At 50.9% G+C, this 19,739-nt stretch overlaps 1 protein-coding gene across 1 annotated transcript in view; it reads left to right on the top strand.

Moving 5' to 3' along the window:
* Positions 1–977: 977 nt before the first annotated feature.
* Positions 978–19,739, top strand: part of BEND3 (BEN domain containing 3) — a 33,365-nt gene continuing 14,603 nt past the window's right edge. The window contains exons 1-3 of the mRNA XM_059401139.1: positions 978–1,274; positions 15,657–15,704; positions 16,203–16,405. Of these exons, the coding sequence (XP_059257122.1) occupies positions 15,668–15,704; positions 16,203–16,405 (240 nt within the window). The 5' untranslated portion in view covers positions 978–1,274; positions 15,657–15,667. The remainder of the gene's footprint in view (positions 1,275–15,656; positions 15,705–16,202; positions 16,406–19,739) is intronic.

The following is a 19,739-nucleotide window of genomic DNA, read 5'->3' as shown; positions in this document are numbered from 1 at the left end:
TTTTTTTTTTTTAAATCTACATTCTCATTGTTTGCCTAAAATGTAAACGTGGTTTAACTGTTGGATTGGGCTTCCCTGACCTTCACCCGCCACACCCCTTCAAGTCATTGAGACTTAATACCCGAGGGGTAGGTTTTGTATTTATCAACTTGGAATCTACAGTCCGGGAGTTAGGAGTAGAAAGAATCAACCTTTATTGAACTGGTGACTCGTGTTTTTCTATTTTAAGCGCTCGGCGCAGATACCCCGTGGGTTTGTCGGTGGCATGTGGGTCTGCGAGCGCGCGCACTTCTGAATGTCTTGCTCTGTAGCCTCAAACCCCAAAACTTCGGGTTCCAAGTAAAAGGGTGACTTTCCGCTCCGGCTCACAACAGAGGGCGGCCACCCTGCCGGGGGAGTGGCCAGAGCCTGCGTTTCCCAGCGCCGGGGTCGCTCTCCCGCGCCCCGCCGGACTCCATGCCGGCTTCGCGGGGGCCCCGGGAGCCACCCGGGTCCCGGCGCCCCGAGGTCTTTGTGCGGATGGCGGCGCGGGAACACCCCGCCCGGGGTGGAGGGGTGCGGGGCCACGACCGGGATGCCAAAAACTGGGGAGAGACGCGGGCGCGAGGGGAGGAGACGACCCGCAACAGTCGTCGTCCCGCGGAGGAAAAAAAAAAAAAAAAAGTGGAAAAAGAGGCTTTTCAGGTCAAACTCCTCGGGGCTGAGCAACCACGTTTCAGAGCGATGACTCGCGGGGGGAGAGCACACGGCGTGTAGGGGACATTGTTAGGCAGCGCTGCCCGGGCGCGCCGTGGGTTGCGCGGCCGCCGCCCCCCGCCGGGAGCCGCCGGCGCGGGCCCACGTGGAGCGGCGCGGCGCTGGACGAGCGCGCAGGGCCGCCCGGGTCCCCGGAGTGCGCGCCCCAGCTCCCCGCCGCGGCCGTTCACGCCCGAGCGCCGCCGCCGGTCCCGCGTGTGCCCCGCTGAGGGGGAGGGGCGGGCCAGGGGTGGGGGCGGAGGGGTTGTGGTTCCACTGCAGCGGGGGCTCCTGTGTCCTTGTGCGGAAATGACACACGGAGTCCCGTCACGTCACGCGAGAGCGCAGCGCACGGACACACACAAAGAGAGGGGAAAATACACGGCGCCCTCCCGCCGCCCCCAGCAACTCCCCGGGCCGCCCCGGCCAGGCCCTCCGCGCGCGGCCCCCACTCCCCGGCCCCGCGCTCCCCCACCCCCCCACGTGGCGCCCAAACTCGGCGCGGGCCCGCTCTGCAAAGTACACAACTCGCGTCCCAGGTAAGTGCGGGGCGGATCAAGCCGGCCGCGCGGTGGCGGCTCCGGGGCAAGACGGACGGGCGAGTGGCTGCAACATCCATGCCGGGGTGGGGGCGGGAGCAGGGGAGGGGACGCGAAGGGGGGCTGCCCTGAGCGCGCCCGCCGGGAGGAGCGCCCACCCCCGCGCAGGGCCGAGCCGCCCGAGCTGGCGCCCAGTGCCCACGGGCTCGCCGCGCCCATTGTGCCGCGCGCCCCTTTGTGCCCGCTCGGAACGCGGCGGCTCCATGGCGTTCCGGGGAGCACGCGCGCCGCGCGGGGGCGGGGGGGGAGCGCGGAGTGGAACGGTCCGCGCCGCCGCCGCCCGCCCGCCCCACTCGCGCCGTGCGCGGGCCCCGCACCCCCGCCTGGCGCTGCGATGGAGCGGCCGGGGCCGCCGGAAGGCTCTGCGGAGCCCGCGGTGGGCTCGGCGCTCGCGCTCGGCCGGGCTGCGGCGGGGCACGGCTCGGCGTGTACAAGGGGGTGTCAGAGCAGGAGCAGGGGGCGGGGACTGGAGGGAGATGCCGAGCGGGGAGCTGGAGGCCGGAGGAGCCCCCGTTCGGAGGGACGCTGCCTCCGGAGTCTGCAAATGGAGCTAGGCAGGCCGGCGGCGGCGGCGGCCGCCGCCGGAGCGGATAGGGAAGGGCCCCGCCGCCAGGGGGCGCAGCGCTCCCTCCCCCGCTGTCCACGGCGCGGTTCACGGTTCCCGCTGCTCAGGAGCTGGAGGCGGGCCCGGCGCCCTGGGTGTGCACCCGGCCTGGCGCGGGGCCTTCTCGCCCGGCAGCAAAGCTGCAGCCCAGGGCGCTCGGCGCTCCTCGTGACCGTCCGCCCCCTTTCCCTCTTTATTGTAAACGCGAGTTCCCACGCAGACTTTGCCCTCGCCTTATCGGTGAGCTGTGGGGCAACGCTGGTGAGGGCCTTGTGTGTCGCGGCTTAGTTTTTTACAAGGTGTTTTTACGGGGGTGAGAGAGTTTGATTGCTCAGGTGGCCCGGCTGGAAGAATTGTACACGCAGAGGCTAACCAGACGAGGGGGCACGGAATAGAGCTAATAAGCACCTCGCAGTTGGTAATGTTCAACTTCTTAAAGTGACTTTTGACTGTTCACCGTGCCAGAAAGCTGTGGCTGCAGGAAACTGAGGCAAGGAAGTGAGCTCTCTGGCTTGCTGGGTATGTGAGAGAGGGATGGAGGAGATTCTTCTGTTAATCCGTACCCCAGCCCCCTTGGTTTTTGTTCTGTTTTGTTTAATCATCCGTCCCTAGTTCATGGTTTCATATCACCATACAGGACATTGTACAGAAAAGTTTTATGCCCTTCCCTTCCCCCACCGCGCACACAGCAGTAGTTCCAGCAAAGAACAGAGACCAGTTAGGACCTAAGAGACAAGATCTTCATCCCAGTAACCTATTAGAGGGTACTGTGTTGCCCACACTTAACTAGTACTGCCCCTTTTGGTGGTGCCCTTCTAGGTTCCAGAACATCCTTTACATGAGCAGAGGAACTGCAGAATGTTTAATAATTAGGAAGAGAAAAATTAGAATCAACCCTGACAGATTTGGTGAGGTGGAAATTTAGTCTCCTGCAGAATGTCCCACCTGCCACTTTTTCAAGCTAAAAAGCCCCTGAAGCAATGAGGAAGGAAACAAGAAGCTTTTATGAATTGAATTGACACCGTGATGAAAAATCTGGGGATGTGTCTTTTAAATACCGCAAAATTGTATAATGTAGAAACACATGAAGGTTGCTAGCCAAGCAGCAAAAATAACTTGGTGTTCGTGGATGGGAGGTGGGATGTAGCCTTTTTTTCCTGGCACCTGGTTGAGATGAAAGGTGGTGAATTATGGGGGCCTCCCTTATTATTCATTGTGCCCCTTACTGGCTAATGTAAGTTTGGGGGAATTATTTGCAGAATTAGTCTTCTGGCTGATGGAACTTTTCTGCCTCCTCCCCCTCGGTGGTTACAGGGGTGTATATGCATGTTCTTTTTCATGGAACTGTGTACCTTTCCCCCCCCAGAGAGTGAATCTTACCATGTGATTTTTTTTTTTTTTAATAAAATATAAAGTCACAACACATGTGCCCTCCAAATGGGGTATTTTATTAAGTGCTTTGTGAGCATCGTTCGCTCTTGCTCTTTCTTTCCCCCTCCAGATTGAACAGTTGTTCTTGTCCCTTCTTATGCTCTGGTATTTCTTGCAACATTATTTCAGCTCCGGGTCTTGGGGCTTCTGGAACAAGCCACCACACATGACCCCCACATGTCATGCTAAGAGTGCTGCTTGCTTGGCCTCAGGCCTCCTGGGTGTCAAACAGGAGAGGCGCTGTTTCGCTGGTAGCTGTACTTAATGACTGGCATGTTAGTCACTGAATGATCAGATCTGTTACAAACCAGCCGGGTTTTTCTCAGCAGCTCACCTGGTAGGGTGACCACCCCTCCTATTCAATCCAACTTGAAACATCTTATTTAAAATAAACCCTCTCAGTTCTTTGTTCTCTACCAATGGCCCTGCTCTTCCCTCTCCTGTTAGGTTTTCAGTGGCCAGTGAAACACAGTTGCATCAGTGTCTGTAATTGCATTGATTGCTCAATTTGAATAAATTACTCATTGGCCTTTTTTTTCTCTCCAAGTTTTTATTTATATAAGTAATCTCCACACCCTGCGTGGAGCTCAAGCTCACAACTCTGAGATCGAGAGTCGCATGCTCTTCCAACAACAGCCTGTCAGGGGGCCCCGGTCTGCCCTGGGTGTTGGGGAATGTTGGTTTGAGCACGGAGCTAGTAGTGATGGGAAGGATGGAGGCATGGGGGTGGGTGGGGGGTGCTTACAGCCGACTGTGCCCCAACTCTAATTAGCTCATGTGGTCACAAGACGACGTACTCTGAAAAAGTGGGAAGTAAAGAACAGAGGAAACTCAGCTTGTACCTCCTAGGAAAATTAGTCACCACTGTACAGTCAGGCAGTCACATGGGTGACTGCTAGGGTGTGCTGGCCTTTTTTCCTCCTTGAGCCCCAGCATCTGGGTGCCGAGATTAAAGTTACAAGTCCGGCAACTTTCCCCATTGATGTTTTTGGAAGGTAGCCCCTCTTGGCCTCAGGAAGGCTTTGAGAGTGTGGCTTAGCCGAGGAGGAGGACATCGTGCTTCCTCAGGTTCAGACAAGACAGTCTGAAGGGTAAGACAGCAGCTTGCGGGCGGGCCAGCCTGCCGGGCGGAGGTCGCGCTTCTTGGCCTCGCTGGAAGATGCGGTTGTCCTCCGACTGAGTAAGGAAGGCAGCAGCAATTACAGCTTTCGAAAACTCGGGGGAAAATTGCCCTGGTTTTTTGTGAGGACTGGTATTTTTCAAACTGCATTTGCAGATGTGTCTAAAAATAAAAACAAATTGCAAACATGTCCTACAAGTCCCAGGGGCGGGATGCCAGTGCCAAGAGGGCCGGGTTCCGAGAGCCGCGGGACTCCCAGCTGATCCTGTAAACGCAGAGCCCCGCGCCCCGCAAGAGCAGATGGCATGGGAACATTCTTTCTGTCCTTAGGGAGAGCATTTTATTTGATTTCACCCCCTTCCAGTTTGTTTCGTTTCTTTCGTTGACAAGAAAAGTCACTAAGCTGTCAAACGCTTTGGCATATTACTTAATTTTGTAGTTTTAAGAACTATCCAGTATTATGGTGACTTTGAAAATCTTTATTTATTTTAAAGATTTTATTTATTTGACAGGCGGGTGGGGGGTGGGGGGGGGAAGCAGGCTCCCCGCTGAGCAGAGAACCCAATGCGGGGCTTAATCCCAGGACCCTGAGATCATGACCTGAGCCGAAGGCAGAGATTTAACCCACTGAGCCACCCAGGCGCCCCGAAAATCTTATTTAAAAAAGCCTTAAAATGGATAACATTTACTAGGTGCTATGTGCCAGTCACTTTGTCCTTTATAATTTTCACAAAAATTCCTTAGGTAGGGTAGTGTGTTCGACTCCATTTTACAGAAGAAAGAACCGAGGGTGGGGAAGCCACTTGCCCCGGGTTAATAAACTGAACAGTAGGGGGACCAGGGTTTTAACCCAATTCTTTCTGACCCTGAAGTTCGGTAGGTTTTTCTCGATTTTCTTCAAGATCAGCTGCACTCGTCATTGCTCTGGTGGTCCGTGGTCCAGAGCCCGGATCCCGGGCTGTCCAAGGGGCCCATGGACCAGGTGACTTCTGCACCAGAGCCCACCTACAAATGGGCGCTCGGCGGGAAGGGAGGAAGCAGCGTGGCGCACTCATGCCCCACTCCTCAGGCTCTTCTGGAAGTCTGGAGTGAGGCCCCCGAGCCTACCTGGGGCCCTGCTCTCTGTGATAACCCCACACCCCAAGTGAGGCACAGACTGCGCTGCCCTCCCTGGTTCTCTGCCTGCAAAGTCAGAGGGCTCTTGCGAGTGGGTTCACCTGGGGAACGGACTGCCAGCTGGCCTTCCAGAATGTGAGCTGCTGCCCTCCTTTTCTCTGCTTAATTTTTAAAATCGATATGACAGAGAAGTATCACAAAGTCTGATGAGTTGTGACAGTTGTGAAAAGGATGAGGTGAGTTTTTGTTAGGTCTTTACCTTTTTGAAATCCCGAGGATGTTTTATCAGGAACGGTCCGAGCGTATTTTCCCCGCTTTACCCCTTGCATGTGGCAGCCGGCACAGTCCCCAGCTCCCTGGTCCCAGGTTCTAAAGACAGTGCTCTTCTGGGGCTCCCGTTCTCCAGCAGCCCTTCCTGTGGTGAGAGTTTGCGTCACTTTGCATTTGAGAACGTGACTTGGGAAGGAGGAAGATCTGCCCCCGCCGCGTGGCGTGAGGAGGTCAGGGCTGCTGGGCCTCGTCTTCCTGGACTGTACCTCAGCTTGGTGGCTGGTGCTAAGTCCAGTGGATGTTTCCGATTTAGTGGGCTAGAATCCTGAGTCAGCTGGCTGGGATTTGAACCTCGAGGTTTCAGGAAGCCCAAGTACTTCCCATTTCGGGGCCTGCTGCTGGTCCTGGGTGAGTCCTGGCCAGCCACAAGCCCCTGGTGCCTCAGATTCACATCACACTGCTCTCACCAAGGGGACTGGTCTGGCTGCCCTCTCATGAGCACAGGTTCTCTGGAAAGAACTTGATGAGAAGACCCCTGGCCACTCCTAGCCCCCTCTGAGCAGCACTGGAGAACTTTGTCCCTTGGACACCTGTGGGACACTTAGGGAAGAGATCCATGACCCTGGGAAGGCAGTGGGCATTGGCAAGGAATCACCATACCAGGTGATCCCTCCTTTCCTTACTGTGGTCTGGTCTTCAGCTCTCCACAGGGAAAATTCCCCACGACAGGTTCTGTGTGACTCCTTATTGCCCACTTGAACCAGTCACCTCACCACACCTTCCTTTTTCTGTGTGGTCCAGCCATTCCTCAGGTCCGCAGACCTCCTGACCGTCCCTCTCCCCACTACCTCCTGCTGCTGAACGCAGGAGCCAGGCCCCTCAGAGCAGGCTTCTGCTTGCCCGGCTGGGGCCAGTTTTGAGGAGTCAGAGAAGGAGGGCCCCAGAGGCGGGTCAGAACATCTCCCAGACACCACAAGAGAACCCTGAAGAAAGGACCACATTGAACAGTGGTCATTCAGAATACGGAGACCCAGAAAGCAAGGCCTCTGCCCTGGCGAGTTGTTAAGCTTCTGGCCAGCCACAAACCCTCCGGTGACCCCGCCTTCCATCCCTGATCCAGAAGACTTGCTCTCTTAAAATTTTGTTTTGTTTTTTCCTGCCATGAAATTTGCCTTATTTTGAAAATCCTTCAAGAATCAGGCAAGTGCACTGATAGAGCCTATGATGTACCCACCAGGAAATGACATTTCCTGATGGTTCAAAAACCAATCTCTTCACCTTCTTATTCATACCCAGGTATATGAGCTGAGACTTTTTCTGATCTCTCTTTCTCCCCACACTGAGGAGCATTTTTGACCTTCAGAGTCAATAATTCAGAGAATGATATGAAATGAAAGGCCTTTCCTAGTTTGTCAGTTGTTACATTGTTTCTTAGATTATCCATATTTTAAATGTTTAAAAGTTGAATGGTTTGATTTTACAAAATGAGTATGTTGCTGTCTGTGGGCTTAAGTGGGACTATGGCCTGGCTCTGTTCTATATTCATATTTTAATACTTCTTATTTTCAATTTTAAAATACTTCTTTTTCATTTTCAAAGAGTTGCATGCCCACTGTAGAGTATTTGGAAACAAGAAGGAAATATTAAGGGAAAAAAATCATCCATAATCCCCTAATTGGAGGTAATTAACATTTTGGCATATTTCCTTCCAGCTGCTTTATGGCATTTTTTAATTATGCAGTTGACATCTCCCCAGCAAACTTTGAAGTAGGTTATTATTGACTGGATAGCCCTGTAATGAACAATTGATTTTGAATCTTTACACATAATTTAATGCTCAGCTCTTTCTGTCAATAGAGGTTTTCAAATTCACGTGTTGAGAAAATGTGTTGAAGTTGACTTCCTAACTTTGTATAATGGAAATAACGATAGTGATCAACGGGAATCTCAACCTAGGTCCCATTCAGTTTGATGCCTCCTACTTTCTCTGCAGCTTTTTGTGAAATTGATCAGTGAATAATAATAGCTCAGGGCCGCGGAGGGCTTCTGCACCAGGATTTCCTCCCTGAGTCTCTACTCAATTCCTGCCTGTGCTTAACCTGAGAGCCTCTGCCCTCTGCCTAGCCTGGTAACTGTGTATTGTGACACTCAAGGGTGGGAGACTCCGTAAAGGACAAAGATTTGGTTAAAGGTCCTTATAAGCTCAAAGTGATGAGGAAGATCAAGATTTGCGCATCTAAGCACTGACAAAGTTATTATTATTTTTTTTAAGATTTTATTTATTTGTTTGACAGACAAGAGGGCAGAGAGGCAAGCAGGGGTGTGTGTGTGGGGGGCGGGATGCGCGCGTGCGCAACCGCGCAGGAAGCAGGCTCCCTGCTGATCAGGGAGCGCGATGCAGGGCTCAATGCCAGGACCCTGAGATCATGACCTGAGCCGAAGTCAAAGGCTTAACCCACTGAGCCACCCAGGAATCCCGACAAAGTTATTTTCAAAGTAGATTTCTTTCCCCCTAGAATAGTGTTATTTCTTCCCTCCAAAGAAAAAAGTCTGATAAGTACATACCAGTGCTTGAAATTATTTATATCCAGGTCACAAAATTGTAAGCGTTGGTGGTCTTCTGCACAGCTGTGGCAGGCAGCCTGTATTTACTGGATTTGAGTTATGGTTGTTATAGAAACCCTAATGTAATGTCTCCTAACCTTGGGGTTCTGAGTGCTCTTTCCTTCCTGTTACTTTTATCTCATGCTGTTTACCCATCTTCCCCTCCGACAGAGGTTCCCAGAGTCTCATCTTCATCCTCCGGGCCCTGCATCTCTGCTGCTGTTGGTTGTGATCAGTCCTTGTAAGTCAGCTGTCTGGTCAGTCACCCCCTGCACAGAGGACGGTCCCCCCACTGGCACCAGCAGCTCCTGTGCGCGGTGGGGGAGTGTGGTCACTCCAGCACTGGGCAGGGAAGCCTCAGCACGTTCCCAGCCTTTCTGAGCCTTGGGTCCTGTACCTATAAAAGGAGATCACCTCTGAGGCCCCTTTTGTTTCCAAAACTGTGCCTCAGTTTCCTAATGTGTAAAATGAGACTAACAAGAGTCTCTACCTCATAGGATTGCTGGGGCAGTTAGTTTCTACACAGCATAAGCTATTGTTTCTGTTGATTGTCCGCCAAGGGCGCAGAGCACGGACAGTGAGGTGAGGAGTCCCAAGGGAACAGCGGGGCAGTCGGGCCAGCCTGTTGGACTCCTCCGCTGGTGCCCTCAGCACGGCCCGCAGACAGGGAACGCCTTCCCCCCACGGAAGGAAGCCTGTTACCGTGACCTTGACTGTCTCCTCCCAGAGAAACTATTCCGGAGCCTTGTCTCCCAGTCTGTTTCTGGGGGAAACTTAAACTAAAAAAAAGAAATGATAGAGAAATTTCTATGATCTATTAAGTGAAAAAAACAAGGAACAGGATCTTAAACCTTCCAGTTTCAGCATCTCTATATGCTTAAAAATTATTAAGACCCCAGAGAGTCTTAGTTTATATGGTTATATCTGTCAGTATTTACTGTGTTAGAAATTAAAACAGAGGGGTGCCTGGGTGGCTCACTTGGTTTGTTGAGTGTCAGGGACAACCAGCTCTGGTCATCATCTCCAGGTTGCGCATTTGAGCCCAACGCCAGACTCCATGCTTACCTCAGAGGCTGCTTGGGATTCTCTCTCTCTGCGTCTCCTCCCTGCTTGCATGCTCTGTCTCTAAATAAATGAATCAATAAAAATCTTTTAAAAATTTTTTTAAAAAAGAAATTAAAATGGAAAGGTGTTTGAATTTTTTTTTAAAAGATTTTATTTATTTATTTGACAGAGCGAGATCACAGGTAGGCAGAGAAGCAGGCAGAGAGAGAGGAGGAAGTAGGCTCCCTGCCAAGCAGAGAGTCGGATGTGGAGCTCCATCCCAGGACCCTAGGATCATGACCTGAGCCGAAGGCAGAGGCTTTAACCCACTGAGCCACCCAGGCGCCCCTAAATATTTTTAAATTTATTTTAAAACAACCATAATAAGTCCACTACAAGGTAGTATCAGTAGTATTTTAATGAAAGGTAATTATTCCCCCACCCCCCAAAAAAATGTTAGTGAAAAGATTGGTATTGTTTACATTCTTTTTTATTTTAAGTTTTTTTTTTTTTTAAAGTAATTTCTATACCCAATGTAGGGCTTGAACTCCCCACCCTGAGATCAAGAGTTGCAGGCTCTGCCAACGGAGCCAGCCAGGCGCCCCTATGTCGTTTACTTCTTGCATCTCTCTTTAATATCCGGCTCAAGAGAAGGCCGCTGAATTTTCCTGGTTGCCTCTGTAGTCAGTCTTTCACAAAATAACACTTCATGGAGCGTCTGGAAAGCTCTCCTACCTGCCTATGAGAGAAAAGGGGCAATAATACCTCAGTGTTATAAAAACACTTTTCATCTCATAGAACCCTTGGAAGGCCTTGAATATACTTGTAAAGTGGTTCCCCAAAAAGAGACAAAAAAAGCTGTTTGTAAAAGTGTCCATTTCCAGGGTATGAGTCCGCCCGGAGCTGGGGAGGGACGTACAGGCTGTGCACACGGGGACGAGCCAGCGCTGGCAACCGCTGGACACGGTTCATGCTCTGAGAGCCGCTGACCCCGAACATCTGTGCAAAGATGCATGAGAAAACTGCCTCTCACAGAGTGACTGGGGGCGGGGCGGGGCGGGGCGGGGGCAGTACAGTGGGTGTTTTTTTTTTTTTTAAGATTTTATTTATTTATTTGAGAGAGAGAGACTGAGAGAACGAGTTGGAGAAGAGCGGGGTGGGGGGGGGGGGGGGGCGACTCCCCGCCGAGCAGGACTCAGTCCCAGGACCTGGAGATCACTGACCTGAGCCAAAGGCAGACGCACAACCCACTGAGCCACCCAGGTGCCCGACAGTGGACTTTTAAACCAAATCTCCTCATTTATTTATTTATTGATTTATTTATTTAAAAGATTTTATTTATTTATTTGACAGAGCGAGATCACAAGTAGGCAGAGAGGCAGGCAGAGAGAGAGGAGGAAGCAGGCTCCCTGCTGAACAGAGAGCCCGATGCAGTGCTCCATCCCAGGACCCTGAGATCATGACCTGAGCCGAAGGCAGAGGCTTAACCCACTGAGCCACCCAGGTGCCCCCAAATCTCCTTTTTATACTTCATGAGTTTTCTTTCTCGTGCGTGCATTTTCTAGTCAAAAAAGGAAAAAAAAGACCCTAAGCATCTTCCCTTCTTAAAATGAACGCCAAAAATAGACATTGACCTGTAATTTGTAAATCTTTTCAACGTTTCCATTTCTTTGTGGCATCTCTGAGAACTGATTCTTTCTCAGCCCCCATGAGTGATTCTCACCGTCTGCCTCCCCTGTCATTCCTCCTCCCGGACTTTCTTCCCGCCAGAGGCAGGAGCTTGCTGATATTCAGGCATCAGATTTAGGCGCATTTCAGCGGGAGGCACGGAGGGAGCCCTGCCAGTGACTGCATTTATGTAGCCAATTTAAGCAACTTAGCCTTTGTAATTTGATATTTGAGTGGCTAAAGCATCTTGTTATTTCTGAACGTTTGGGATTACCCTCCCTTTTGTGCCTTTTGTAAACGGAAGGCTTTTCTGATGACATTCTAATCTTCCCCCGCCTGTGTGCCCTGCATGGAAAATTGAACATTGTCTGTCTCGCTCCGTGCAGAAGGATCGAGACTATTAGGCATTTTAATAAAATCCTATATACTCTTATGAGCTCTGCAACATTCAAACCTTTCCGTACCCATGACAGTCATTTACCCTGAGGCTTCCTAGGCTGTTTGGTTAAAAAAATAGAATAATAATAATAACTGAACATTTTCAGTTACTAAATTAACCCCTGGAGATTGGTCCTGTTTGAGAGTCCCCTCCAAGAGTTCATGGGCATTGTAGAGCCTGCGATATTTTCGATATTTTCGTTAGAGGCAGCAGCAGGCTACATGGGTCTCAGTGACCTTTGTTCCCTTCATTTGTTTAAGCATTCCTTTGGGCTTGGCCTGGGGTTTCTGGGGGACATGGAACAGCCACCCCTTGGGGGAGAAAGCTGATTCTCAGGAACACGCGGGTGCATACTTTGGTGGTTTCACAGCTTGCGAGACGGGTGAGAGCAAGCCCCAGCGGGCGGGAGCCGTGGTGGTTGGTAACTATAACCTACAGTTCCTGCGGCATGCTCGGCCTCTGGGCGCACGGTGTCCACCCCCGACGGGCAGGCTTGTGACCTTCATCCGGGCAGATGACCAGGAAGTGGAGGGAGCCATGTGTGGAGGTGGCAATGTGATGTCCCTGTCCTTTCTCCCACTGTGCGGTCACTGTGTCAGTACGGGGAGGCTGGGAGTCCCCCTGGACATCTCTTCTGCCCTGTGGAGTGGAGTCTGTGTCTAAGCACGGAATAGACAGATTTTCCAGGTAGCTCCGTGCAGACGGAGGGAGATATGGGTGTTCTAGCTGCCGTTGGACAGCCGGATGCAAGGTTGGAAACTGGCCCCCGTGTTCACCAGAACCACCTTACTGGACGAATGAGGATTCTGTGATTTCCTCCCCAGGGGGCTGACTGAAGAGAGACAGAGGCTAGTTTTGAATGCTAGTTCTGCCACCGAGCAGCTTGGTGACCCTGGGTCAAGTTACCTGCCCTGTGTTCCCTTCCAACCCCCCCTTCCATATGCAAATATTGTGTTTCCATAATCAAAATACTATAAATATAGTTTTTTCTCTCTTCATTGGGGTAGAGTTGACAAATAAGAATTGTCCAGATTTAAGGAATAATGCCCTTGGTTTCTTTATTGGTAAAATTGGGATTCAGAGAGCTCGGGGCAAGATGGAAGTGTTGGTGACGTGGCCGTGCATCCGGCTTGCTGTGGGTGGGCTGCGGTGTTGGCTGAGGACCCTCACTCCTGTCCCCATCACACAGTCAGATGCAGTTGTGGGTTCTTCTGGCTTTGCCAACGCGAAATTCCCCAGCTTCCCATGGAGCGGGGCGGCTTGGCTGGCTGGCGGGGGGAAGGGGCCTACTGTGCTGGGGTCTGGGTCACTTCCGTGCTAATCTAGCATCTGTCACTGGTCTAAGGTGACACTGGTTCCAGAGCAGATGCCCTCGGGGTGTCTTGAGTGCCCAGGACGGGGGCCACTGGGAGCCTTCCCAGCCCCCCTTCTGGCTTTCTGCCCCCCACCCCCCACCTCAGTCGCGGGAGGCCAGGTGTGTGCTCTTCACCATTTTCCTCACCAGGTGCTTGTATGCCTGCGCTAGTGTCACACGGTGTGATGTAGAAAACACCCTTCCTGCCTCCTGAGTCCCCATCCCGGCCAAGTGTACGCCCAGCACTGGGCTGCAGCCCCACTGGTCTGCCCCAGCCCCAGCCCCAGCCCCAGCCTGTGCCGGCGCTTGCCTCCCCTGCTGCTCTCCGGGAACAGCTGGGCAGATAACATGTAGATAACTGTGCTGGCCTTGCTGGGCGCTGTGGTTCTGTCTGCTGTGTTTTTTTCACCAACACCTGTTTTCTTCCAGGATTTGCTTGTCCTTTTAATGTCCTCTGCTTAGCGTCTTTGAGTCTTTGTGGTTTTTCTTCCACCTTGACCCTTTCTCTCCCCCAGTGAGCCACCCACCTCCTCCTCCCTTTCCCACCGCGTCTCCCCAGTTATCTGTGTCTCACGCTGCGCCCTCTCTAAGACTCACTCAGTCCTGCCCATCTGTTCTGCTTCTCACCTCTGCTCTGGATTCCCGTGACCGTGGGGCGGGGTCTCCCAGGGCCGTTGGCATCAGGCAAGGCCCGCAGTGCATTTCTGTATGAAGCTCCCCTGCCTGGGCTTGAACTTCTCCCCGGTGTGGGCTGCCTCGCGGCGTGCAGACTGTTGTTGCCTACCTGCCTGTGCTCCACCCGCCCTAACTACTCCCAGCCCCTCCGGGGATGACGTCAAAAGTGGGGTTTTTCCCCCTTGCAATTCAATGGAAATTGTATTTGCTAAAATTCACCGTTGGTACTCTTGACTCTTGAATTGGACTTAATCATCTTCCCTCAACACCATCTTGTGTGTTACGTTTTTCAGATAACAGATACTTCGGTAAATAGGAATTATTTTCAGTGTAATTGCAGTTTCAGATAAATCTTGAATTTTTTATTCATTTCTCTGAAAATTAGTAATACAGAGTTGGAAAGAATTGTGCCTGTCATAAAGTTATTGTGACATTCTGAGGATAGCACATCACATCATAAGCACCATACGCATGTTGCTATTATTAGTGAATTTTGAGGCTGTTAACTGTGTACATAGTTTACCTAGATTCACTCCATCTTTCTTGCCTCCCCGCCAACTAAAACCGAGAATCACACACCATTCTATGGCTATTTGGTAAGTAGTTTACTGGGCTTTGTAGATAGCATTGTTCTTCTAGAAATTTCTGAAAAGATACTTCTTAGTCCTGCTCTCCTCAAAGGGTTAATCAGAATGGGAACTCAGTATTTGCAGTCGGCTTAATCAGTTGCGGGAAGCACAACTCAGTGTCAGTAGTACAGGCCGTCAGTGTCTTCTTTTCCAGCGTTACTGCCTCATGTACACCTTATTCTGTTTATGAATGCTGTTATGTCGCTTGGGGGGAATCTCAGAGATTTAATGCTACTTCTAATCATGGTGTCTGTTCCATCTTGGCGCAGGCAGTGGGAGTCAGGGGCCCCGCACCTGCCCCTTGCAGCCCATACAGTGCCCCTTACTCCTGTTCCTCTCCCCACCCCCCACCCCCCGCCTTGTTCCCTCATCAGTAAAAAGAAGGGTTTGGGCCAGATTCTGTGGCGCTCCAGAGCTTTAAAAACCCACACTGCATCTTCTTGCTGCTTTGGAAGGAAGGGCTAGACCAGCACCATCCAATAAAAATAGAATGCAAGTCACTTAAGTAGTTTCAGATTTTCTAGTAGCTACATTTAAAAAAAAAAAAAGGTGAAACTAATTCTAATAAAGTTTTATTTAGCCCAGTGAATCTGACATTATCGTGTCAGCATGTAATCAACATAAGTGTGATTAGCTATTTTACTTTTGTTTCCCCTCCGCTACATCATTGAAAGCCAGGGTGTACTTCCACTTACAGCACGTCTTCATTTGGACGAGCACCTGGAGTCAGTCCTGTGACCTGCTCGTGTCCCAAGGAGCCACCCCCTACATCCTTAGTCCGCCTTTTCAGTCTGTGGCTGGAATTTAGAAAGCAGGGACTAAAAGGAGATCCTCTGGGCGCCTGGGTGGCTCAGTGGGTTAAGCCTCTGCATTCAGCTCAGGTCATGATCTCGGGGTCCTGGGATCGAGTCCCGCATCGGGCTCTCTGCTCAACAAGGAGCCTGCTTCCCTTCCTCTCTCTCTACCTGCCTCTCCGTCTACTTGTGATTTCTCTCTGTCAAATAAATAAATAAAATCTTTAAAAAATAATAAAATAAAATAAAAGGAGATCCTCTGAACTTGGGTCTTTCGTAAGACTTGATTTTCTCAAATAATGTTCCCCCTCGGTGTGAAAGTGACTCAGTCGATGCTTTAGGACCCATTCTGCCCACGTGGAGTTCTGGAGAAGCGCTCCCAGAAGGTATGCAGAAGGCCTGGCTGCTTCTAACTCAGAGGATGCGGCTTTCCATGATGTTAGGGAACAGTGTCAGCTCAGCTTCCATGACCCAGAGCCAGAGGGGGGAGGGTGAGGGAATTTCTCATGGGTATGGAAAATTAAGAAGTAAGTCAAGCAATAAATCAAGACTTTGTCTTTGTCTTTTCATTTAGTGGAATAGAAGATGAACTCAACTGAATTCAGTGAAGATGTAGAAGAAGGTAAAAAAAAAAAAGCTGCTTTTTAAAAAATATTTTTAACTTAGTATTTTTTTATTAGGCCAATACACTACATGGTTCAAAGATAAAAAGCTACGCAATGAAACATCAGTGGAACTTCTCCCGCCCCTGGTTCCCATCCCCCTCCACCCATACACCTGCTAGAGGTGTCTTATGTATCTTTTCGGAGTTACTTTTTAAAAGTATCATTTCAGAGATAGTATTTATTTCTTTCTATCTCCTGTCTTTCCCCCCCAAAAAAGGACTTTAAAACCAGTTTTGAGCAAAAAATTCTCTGAACGTGGTTTTATTGTCTTAGCACTAACGCGGTAAGACAAAGATCACTAGGTTGGAAAGCGCAGTGTAATTGTTCCTAGACTTCATGATCCGAGTGGTAGTGTCCGAGGGCAGCCCGCCCCCAGCCTGTGGCTCAGGGAACCCTGCTAACCTCCGAGCAGGCCATGGTCTTTCCCGCTGAGCCCTGTTTCTTCTCTGCCACAGTTCTAAAAAATAACACTGTGAAAGTGGAGACAGAGGCCGAAGATGCTGCCCTGGACTGCTCGGTGAGCTCCAGGTCTTCCGAGAAGCACCCTCTGGACTGCGTCTTCACTGCCCTCCAGGATTCCAGCAAGCGAAAGCAGCTGGGCGGCGATGGCCAGCCTGACTCTGTCCCCGGCGTGAAGAGGCGGCGGCTGATTCCCGAGGTGAGGGCCCAGCCCCTTCTGTTTGCTTGGGCTCTGACCCTCTCGTTAGATGCTCTGTCTCTCTACCTGTGGGTATCCGGACGACTGCTGAACCCTTGGGCATGAGAAAGCTTTCGTTGCAGCTGTCCCATCTCTGGCTTAGATTTCTGGAAGGTGTGCTCTCTAACTAGAATTCTTGCAGATGTCTGGATTCATGACGCAGCTAGGGGAGCCTTCACAACCCAACCGCTTTGAGTTTCGCTTTGCTTTGTTCCACTCGATAGCAAGGGCTGTTATGAATCGCCTCCCGCATTTTATGGAGTACACACTATACACGGATTCCTGGAAAAGTTGGGGGGTGGGAGGTCTTTTCCTAAATCAAGCCCATCTTTTATATTAGGAGAACTTATTCAGTGAATCTTTTTACAAAGGGAGTTCTTTTGTAACATACCTGTTATCCCCTAAACTATGAATTTTATGAATTTGCTCTGTTTTTTCTTCACCTGCTGGTTAGATTGAACTGGACTAAATGTATTATTATTATTTTTTTTAAGATTTGTTTATTTGAGAGAGAGAGCATAAGCAGGAGGGGGAGAAGGAGAGAGAGAAAGAATCCCAAGCAGACTCCCCACTGAGCATGGAGCCTGACACAGGGCTCGATCTCGTGACCCAGAGAGCACAACTGAGCTGAATCCAGGAGTTGGATGCTTAACTGACTGTACCACCCAGGTGCCCCTGAACTTGGCTAAATTCTGAGAGAGAGACACTGGAACTGGACATGGTGGCCCCCTCTAGCAGCCTACAGTCCAGGTGGGAGACAAGACCTGCACTCATAACAGTTAAGACCAAGGAGAGAGCGGCAGCTTTAGGACATCAGGGGTCTGGCATGGGATGTTCCACCTCCAAGCCTCCCCATGGGCTGGCAGACACCTTAAACTTTTTTTTTTTTTTAAGATTTTATTTATTTATTTGACAAAGAGAGAGATCACAAGTAGGCCGAGAGGCAGGCAGAGAGAGGGGGAAGCAGGCTCCCTGCTGAGCAGAGAGCCTGATGCGGGGCTTGATCCCAGGATCCTGAGATCATGACCTGAGCTGAAGGCAGAGGCTTAACCCACTGAGCCACCGAGGTGCCACTCAGCAATACATTTTTTTAAAAATCAATAATGTCCACCTAGGAAAAAAAGTTGAAATTTGTTTTAACTATATGAGCACTTTTTTTTTTCCTTTTTGAGAGAGAGAGAGAATGGGAGAGCACTGCTCTCCCCCTCACCCTGCAGAGGGAGAAAGAGAAGCAGACTCCCTGCTGAGCAGGGTGCCCAACGTGGGGCTTGATCCCAGGACCATGGGTTCATGACCTGAGCCGAAGGCAGACAATGGACTGAGCCACCCAGGCGCCCCTGTATGAGCATTTTTTTTTTTAAGATTTTATTTATTTATTTGACAGAGATCACAAGTAGGCAGAGAGGCAGGCAGAAAGAGAGGAAGGGAAGCAGGCTCCCTGCTGAGCAGAGAGCCCCATGTGGGGCTCGATCCCAGGACCCCTGGATCACAACCCGAGTCAAAGTCAGAAGCTTAACCCACTGAGCCACCCAGGCACCCCATGTATGAGCATTTTATTTTATTTATTTTTTTTTAAAGATTTTATTTATTTATTTGACAGACAGAGATCACAATTAGGCAGAGAGGCAGGCAGAGAGAGAGAGGAGGAAGCAGGCTCCCTGCTGAGCAGAGAGCCCTATGTGGGGCTCTATCCAAGGACCCTGAGATCATGACCTGAGCAGAAGGCAGAGGCTTTAACCCACTGAGCCACCCAGGCGCCCCATGTATGAGCATTTTAAATAAAGGGTTAATTATGGATCTCTCGTGCTTGGCTCTGGCTGCTCTGGCTGCCTGCACCGGCTGCCTGCTGGATGCCTTGTGACTCGGGGGAAGGTTTCACGTGTGGCTAGCAGGCTCTAGTGCCCTGAGTAATGATTCCAGAGGAAATCTCAGATTCCTCACTGCTGAGTGAGATTCGGGCTCTAAGATGGTTCGTCAAAGAGCTTATTTGAAAAACATGGAACCACTTTTTTCTTATGTTTCATTGTACACCGTAAGTTATTATCCTTTCCCCTAATGATCGCTAGTTAGATGTTTTCCACTCCCATGTTATCCCAAGTACAGCCGCAGGGACCAGCCGTATACGTAAACCCAGTGCCCTCTGAGTGTTTCTGTGGGTTAGATGCCTCGAGGTCATCCTACAAGTGTCAAGAAGCTTCAGAAGAAGCACTGCTGAGTTCCTAAAGGAGCTCCCGAAAACGTTTTCTTCTTTGTGTCACATTACATTTCTGCCTCAGACGGGTTCTGTGGACTCCTTCAAGTGCGCAAGCAAAGCCAGAGTTCCAGAAATGGAACGCAGAGTTGAGTGTATTGGTTCACCTTCGCCGTGGGACAAACTACCCCAAACCCTAGCAGCTTAAAATGGCCACCTTTGTATTTGTTGGTGGTTCTGGGGGACAGCTGGTAGTTCCAGGTTTGGCCTGACGTGGCCAGGGCGAGGTGATCTGGAATGGCCTCCCTCCTGCGTCTGGGGCCTCGGCTAAGCTGGCTGTGCCCCCTGCAGCTTCCCTTTCTGCACGTTCTCACCCCTGGGAGGCTGGTCCAGGCTTGTTCATGTAACACAGAAGGGTTCTCAGAGCAAGGGAGGCCAAGTTCAGGAGCACAGACACCTTTCACACCTCTGCTTGCGTCACCTCTTTAGCTGCTGTCCCTTTGGCCAAAGCAAGTCCCACGGGCTACCCTGGACGCGGGGGCCGTAAGAACAGACTTCGCCCTGATGGTAGGAGCAGCAATCGCACAGTGTGAAGCGGCTTTTTCACCCAAGGCTTTCACACTGTGGTGGCTGTTTGTTCCCACAGTCAGGAACAAGAAGCACACCAGGAGAGAACTCTGGTCACGGTTGCCTGGCTTGTGACCTTTGTGGACAGCCTGGGGTGGTCCCGTTGTCTCCTTACGCAAAGGGGGTCACTTTTTCCTTCCATTATGCACGATCTTCTTGGAATGCTCTCGCAGAGAAGGGGGTATCTTCGCATTCTTGGGGGCAGAGAAGGTTCTTAACGATTTGTATTTTGGTTGAATCCTTCAGTATGTGTAGCAAGGCAGGAAAAAACCTGGCATTGGGCTGGAACTCCACTGAGGGTCACGGTGCAGGGATCTCCCCCAGCAGCACAGGAAGGTTGCGGCTGCCTCCCAGTTAGGTGAGGTGGGAAGCTTCAGCTGGGACCTCAGGCATCGTCCTGGAATTCCGACACGTTTGGAGTAAAGGGAACCAAATGTGTTTGAATATTTCTAATATCACTTGTCCAATTTACATATT

Source organism: Mustela nigripes, chromosome 5 (genome assembly GCF_022355385.1).
Source record: "Mustela nigripes isolate SB6536 chromosome 5, MUSNIG.SB6536, whole genome shotgun sequence".
NCBI lineage: Eukaryota > Metazoa > Chordata > Mammalia > Carnivora > Mustelidae > Mustela > Mustela nigripes.
Note: the sequence above shows the minus strand (reverse complement) of the source record. Positions and strands in the feature narration are given on the sequence as shown.